This window comes from Austrofundulus limnaeus, unplaced genomic scaffold (genome assembly GCF_001266775.1).
Source record: "Austrofundulus limnaeus strain Quisiro unplaced genomic scaffold, Austrofundulus_limnaeus-1.0 Scaffold43, whole genome shotgun sequence".
NCBI lineage: Eukaryota > Metazoa > Chordata > Actinopteri > Cyprinodontiformes > Rivulidae > Austrofundulus > Austrofundulus limnaeus.
Window position 1 is genome coordinate 1,327,713 of NW_013952445.1, and position 6,599 is coordinate 1,334,311.

A 6,599-nucleotide genomic window follows, 5' to 3' on the forward strand; every position below is an offset into this window, starting at 1 on the left:
TGTGTGTGTGTGTGTGTGTGTGTGTGTGTGTGTGCGCGTGCGTGCGTGTGTACTTGTTTTTGTTACCCATTTAGGACCGTTTCCAGTTTACACACCTGGGGACCAAAGACCGGTCCTAATATGGTGGAACTCCATTTTTGGGTTGGGGGTTAGGTTTAGGACCAAGGTATGAATTGAGTTTAGGTTAGTTTTAGGGTCAGGTAGGTACCTGAGAGGTTAGCCTTAGGGTTTGTGGTCAGGGTTAGGCTGTAGAAATGACTGGAAATGAATGGAAGTCCATGAACAGTCCTAATAAGTATAGAAATACAAACCTGTGTGTGTGTGCACAGGCAAAAATAAAAGATGGATTGGTTAGTGAAAGACCTGCCATTAATTAAAGAAATAGTTGCAGTAAAACATCTGTCAGAAAGGCTAGAGAAGCTGTGCTGTTTAAAAAAAAAACTGAAATAAAAACAGAGATCTGGTTTAAAATATGAATGATTTAATGAATTTAAAGTTTGAGTCTCTGTGAAATTTCATTTGGGTCTGAATCCAGCCAGTTTGTAAATAGTTCTTATTTTATTTTATTTTTTGTTTGTTTTTTTAAAGTGGATGGCACAATGACAACTCAGTTTAATAACCAAAGAAACTGGCTTTTCTCTAAAGACGCAGTGTGAATCTTGAGATTTGCCAACGAAGGTGAAACTGAATTGTTAAAGCTAAAATAAGAGGAACACCAGCCAAAAGCTAAACATAGCAAAAGGCTAGCTAAAAGGTAAAAGTACAAAAAAAAAAACTACCTGAAAGTACAAAAACACTAGCTAAAAGTTGATTGCAAATAGATAGTTTGATGCATTTCTATGGGGGGAAATATTTGCAAATAAAGTTTAAGTATAAAAGTTACAAAAACCAAAAGTCTTGTACACACAGAAATAATAATAAAAACAAAAAAATGTGAATTGAAATCAGCACAAACRCAATCAGAGCGAACGCGACGCTGCATTGAGAACCAGATGGTCACAAGGTGGAGTGTTGTGACAATAAAWGATCATCAGATGAATATTGCAGCGCCAAGATTTTGCAGAAACAGACGATATAAATGTCAACGCCCTCTCATGTGCACTGACCACCGATTTTTCACTACACGGCAGCAGCTCATGTGAAAAGGATGTGGTAATGCTGCTGGTAATCCCTTCCTGACAGTCATCCATAGATTGTGTTAAGGCTTTTAAATGTCTGCAGAAATAATATAAAATTACAAAGGGAGAACTGTGATCAATGAGGGGGAAACTTATTACCGATAAAGTGCTCCGTTATTTCATACATGGCTGAACATCATCCAAATGTCATTAGTGTTTAAGTCTCAAGTGGCACAGTGTGGTTCAGTGGCAGGTATTGGGGTAAAACGAGTGAATTCAATAGACGCCTGTCAATAATACTCTTCACTTTTATTGTGAAAAGCATCAAAGATGAAGTGCGGAGTCCATTCACAACAGCTTTTTAAACAGGCTCACACATTTTCCATTTAAAACCCGAAAATGTCACGTACCCTGGATTATGTGTGGGTTCATTTATGATTGTATTTATGATTATTTAATTACGCCTGTCCCTCTTTTTATCGAGACATCTTCTTGTGTCCAGCCTGTTCCCAGTTGCAAATGTTACTCTCGGCCTTCTTAGTTGTTCATTTCCACTCACCGGTCTACCGTTTGCAGTCAGTTTAGAGGACAAGAGGTGACGCTTTCAGCTTTGAGAGTGCTGAGATGAAAAATGAAAAGGTGAAATAAATAGGCAGTGAACAATGTGGCCGTTTCAAAAAGAGGAGCTGAGTAACGAGGTAACTGGCAGATAAAGTCTCATCCTGATAATGATGTGCAGCTGGGCTGACATGGTGAAAACTGACCATTTCATTCATCTTTGCAAGATCTAGAACTTAAGAAGTAAGACAGAAGTGATGCCCTTCAGGCTAAGTGTAGGAAAAAAAGTGATTTTCATTTCCCTTCAAGTGTGTTCAAAACGGCGTACGACTGATGTGCAATTTAGTCAAAAAGGCTATTATAGAGTAGAATCTAGCAGGAAGGAAAAAGGCACTTTCATGAAGGTTCAAGCCCTGTGAGCAAAGGCCAGACTGTTCCCTTGAATTTTTCTTACATCCCAGAGGCTCACATGCCCACCCGACCTTTGAACCTGACTGTGTCCAGTCAAGCCCACTGAAATAATGAGAGATGAAGCGCCTGTCCCTGCGGAGCGGGGGGCATGTGCGAGTTTATGTCACACAGCTCCAGCTGCTCTTCAACAATCATTAAGTCAAGCTGCATCTCAAAAGCTTAGTGCTCCAACTACACATCCCAGCATGCTTTGGGCTTCTTCTGATGAATCCTCGAGAACCCAACAGCAGACCCAAGAGTGCAGGCGGCAGGCAAGACTTCACAAATGTTTAATAATTTAAACAGTTAAGTGCAACATAAAGATGGTTTGAAAAGGGTTTACAAGGCTTGAACAATAGGTACAGCACAATAAAATATACTGTATACAGTGAAATGAGTTGCTGAAAGGAACAAAATGCCGGCTAAAAGTGAAATGTAGCAAAAAGCTAGTTAAAAGCTAAAAGCTGCAAAAGGATTGCTAAAAGCCTGAAGTGGCAAACACTTCTACTTCTTCTAGGGTATGGAGTGTCGCTTGTAAAGTTACACAGTCAAAAATTACCACCAATATTTTTGTTTTATTTAGCCTTTTATAAGAAAAAAAAGAACAGATTTATTTTTCACAGTCAGGTTTTCACCACATGATTCATACATTTATAAATGTCATAGTGTATAAACTAAATATTTAACTTACAAATTAAATATTTAGTTAAGAAGATAAATATTTAACTTGTGACTTAAATATTGAGTTTTGAGCTAAATGTTTAGGTTGCAACTTAAATATTTAACTAGCTACCTAAATATTTAACTTGCTAGCTAAATATTTAGTTTCAAGCTAAATATTTAGCTCAAAACTAAATATTTAAGTCACAAGTTAAATATTTAGCTTGTTAACTAAATATTTAATTTGTATGTTAAATATTTAGATTATAAACTATGACATTTATAAATGTATGAATCATGTGGTGAAAAACTGACTTTGAAAAATAAATCTGTTCTTTTTTTTCTTATAAAAGGCTAAATAAAAGAAAAATGTTGGTGGTAATTTTTTACTGTGTAACTTTACAAACGGCACCCCATACTAGTGTACTTTTGAAGAGTTAAACACAAAAACAACATATTTATATATAATCCGACTTCAACATTGTCTATATCGCTCAAAAAGAGACATTGCTCAAAATTGTCTCGTGGCCACATATTATTTTCTTTTTCAATGCCACTGGACTTGCGCCAAATAAGTCATATGCATGAACTTTAACTTTTACATTTCTAAAGGGACCCAAACTTTCTCATGTCACAACTAGAAAATTTGAACACAGCGGTTTTTCTCCTTTTACGTGAAAACAAAGTAAAAGTAGGTCTCTTCTGAGAAACTGCCTTGGACTGAAAACAGCAGCTGACTGCATCAAAACTGACAAAGCTTCACAGAAAGAAAAAATAAACAGTGCAGGATGTTTTTATAAAAGTTCTGTAGGTCTGAATTTCTGTTTATCTGGTCTTGTTGGAATGTCTTTTTGGATTTTGTATGTGTCTTCCAGCTGATAAACTGTAACTCCCCCTTGTTCCCTTTTGCCTCATAAAAGAACGAGCTGCAAATAAAGATCCAGTCAGAATAGATACGACTGTGGGTGTGGAGGCAGAATAGATCATGAAACAACTGTTGTCGAGACTTAGTGAGGAAAGAAAAAAATCCAATATTAAAAAATAAAAAATACACCAAAAACACCAGACTCCTGGTAGGTGAATTTTGATATCACCTTAGAGAAAAATACTACTGCACATAGTTTACTTATTTTAAAATCCAGATTTAGGTTTCTATAGGTCTCATGTGGTAAACATGGAATAAAAACACTCGTTATGATAGATYGTAATTGTTGCTAGCATAGAAAAACAGCTCATCAGTACTTTTCATGTTGCTGTAATATCCTCAATTTAGCACAACACCAAAAAAAAAAATAATTAATTAATTAAAAAAGAGATAAAGATAATAAGAAAAGAAAACATACTGTGCAGAAAGAGAAAAAGCCAGTATCAGCAGGGACGGATGACAGAGAAAATAAACYCAACTTGAAGTTTCCTTTAACAACAAATGCACAACAAGTAGTAGTATTACACATTTTTTTCTGTCATGTGGAGTAAGGTTTAAAACAGGAGCAGCAGGAAGCAGGCAGAATCAGAACGAATATGTATATAAATGCTGCAGAGGTGAGGATCTCAGTTTCATGTCTTGGTGGAGGGAATGCATTCAAACCTATCACAAACAGGTCAACATAAACATAAAACTGCATTTTCCCCACTTTTCTTGAATACYCTACCTCAGTTTAGCAATTGTCATATATAAGTCTAGCATTGTTTAAAGAAATGTATTTGTATCTTTGATACTGAGAAATGCAGTGGTGGGCCCAGTTCCCCTAAAGCACTAATAGGGGAACTAATTTCYTGATTAGTKCTTTAGGGCTTTTGCTAATTTTAAAATTTATTAGTGGATTAGCTTTTGCTAAATTTATAGGCTAAATTTAGAAGCACTAACTGAGGTTTATAAATGGTATTGATCAACATTATTGTTAACAGCTGATGGTGAAAGCTGTCGCACATTTTGTTCATATATGTGTCACTTATTCACTAGGTGACAATATATGAACCCAAATACAGCTGTGGAATGTCAATGATGAGTATTCAGAGAGCAACATGAGAATATGTGACTCATGTTGTCTGTTAAAGAATGTTCATGGGTTGACTGGGTTGTTTTAGTGCTTTAGATTTCGTTTTTGTTAAAACGTTCATTGCATTAGTGCTTTAGAATTAGGGGACCTAAATATTTGAGKTAGTGCTTTAGAATTAGGGGACCTAAATWTTTGAGKTAGTGCTTTAGAATTAGGGGACCTAAATATTTGAGTTAGTGTTTTAGGGCTWGTGGAACTAATTTTTAGATTAGGGCTGTCCACCACTGGAGAAATGGAAAATTTTGAACAATTTTGGTCAAAGTTTGAAAAAAAATTAGAAAAATAGGCAAGTAACATCGCAGCAATCTGTTAGCATTCAAAATATGATAGGAATGACTCTCAACTACTTAACACGCCTTTTTCTTTCAGGGTCACTGCCCATRTACAGCAGTTACTGTGCGTGGAGTGGGGTACACCCTGGACAGGTCACAAGTCCATCATAGGGCCACATAGAGACAAACTATTCACTATCTCTCTCACAAGTTACCAATCAGCCTAACAGTCATGTTTTTYTTTTCTCTTTYGTATGTTGGAGGAAGCTGGAGTACCTGGAGAAAACCCACTTACACACARAGAGAACATGCWAACTCTACCCAGAAAAGCCCCAGTCCGAGAATTGGTCCAGCAACCTTCTTTCTGGGAGGCAACAGCTTTGAGCCAWCATGCCGCCTCTCAGCTACTATCACACATCCAATTTTAGCTCAGTGTTTGTGAAAAATGCTGAGCTCTAAATATTTTTGATTAGCTGTGGCAGACATGTTGAACTGACTTGTCTCCAAAAGGTTGTATGTGTAGATCCACTGAATGCTCTCATAGTTTCATTAAAATCTATTCAGTGATTCATGAGATATTTGGCTAACACGGCATACAAATGAACACACATTGACTAGCTTTCAGWGGCAGGTGATAATGATGATGAACTGAATGGTAAAAAAGAGATGGTGTATAGAAAATGTTTTATTATTATGAGACTAATGTAAAATCTGTATCAAACCTATTAACAGATACRTGCATATTCTGTTAATTACTGCCTYTTWATTTGCCTGGACTCCCTTGTAAAGAAGCATTTTTGTTCACGTCAACATTTTTTCTTGTTTTAATTGTTCAATGAATGAATTAGTTCTCACTTCACCCATGTTGTCGTCCTGTTTGCCACCTCTGGAGAACTGGCTGGTCAGCTGGTACAACACAGTGTGTCCGTGTTTCCTTGCATGACTAAAGCGAGARCTGGTCTTCCTCCTGCACCTCCTGTCTTCTGAAAGTGCCACACAATTGAGAAAAATGAAATAAACCCCCCCTCGAACAGAACACCCTTTTATGTTTCCTATTACTCTTAGACGCAGAAAAATGTGTTTCATTGAATTGCATTATGGCAACATCGACTGTCGATGTCTTCTGGCATTTAGTGCAGCAGACTTTGCTCACGTTCCACCTGAAAACACACACAGCTGCCAAAATCAAGCTCCATTTTGAAAAAATGCTGTCTGAGTTTTAGTGAATGAATGCCAGCTCAAACAAAACTGCTGCGGAGGACGTGACAGTGATTAAAMGCACTACAATAGAAAAATATAACCTGAGTGTGAGCTCATAAATCACATAAAAACTGTTTTCTTTTTCTTCTGTACAACACATAGTCTGAAAAGTTATGTCACCATAAAATTCAAAAGGACCTTCTTTGTTTCTATTTTAATACAGCGGGTAAAATAAGTATTGAACACGTCACCATTTTTCTCAGTAAATATATTACTAGAGG

The 6,599-nt window shown here is 36.7% G+C and overlaps 1 protein-coding gene across 2 annotated transcripts in view; it reads right to left on the reverse strand.

Moving 5' to 3' along the window:
* The window catches only part of LOC106516982 (potassium voltage-gated channel subfamily H member 4), a 43,394-nt gene that overhangs the window by 21,380 nt on the left and 15,415 nt on the right, over positions 1–6,599 (reverse strand). For both annotated transcript variants that reach the window (XM_014007625.1, XM_014007624.1), the window contains exon 4: positions 5,974–6,101. In XM_014007625.1, coding sequence (XP_013863079.1) covers positions 5,974–6,101 — 128 coding nt within the window. The remainder of the gene's footprint in view (positions 1–5,973; positions 6,102–6,599) is intronic.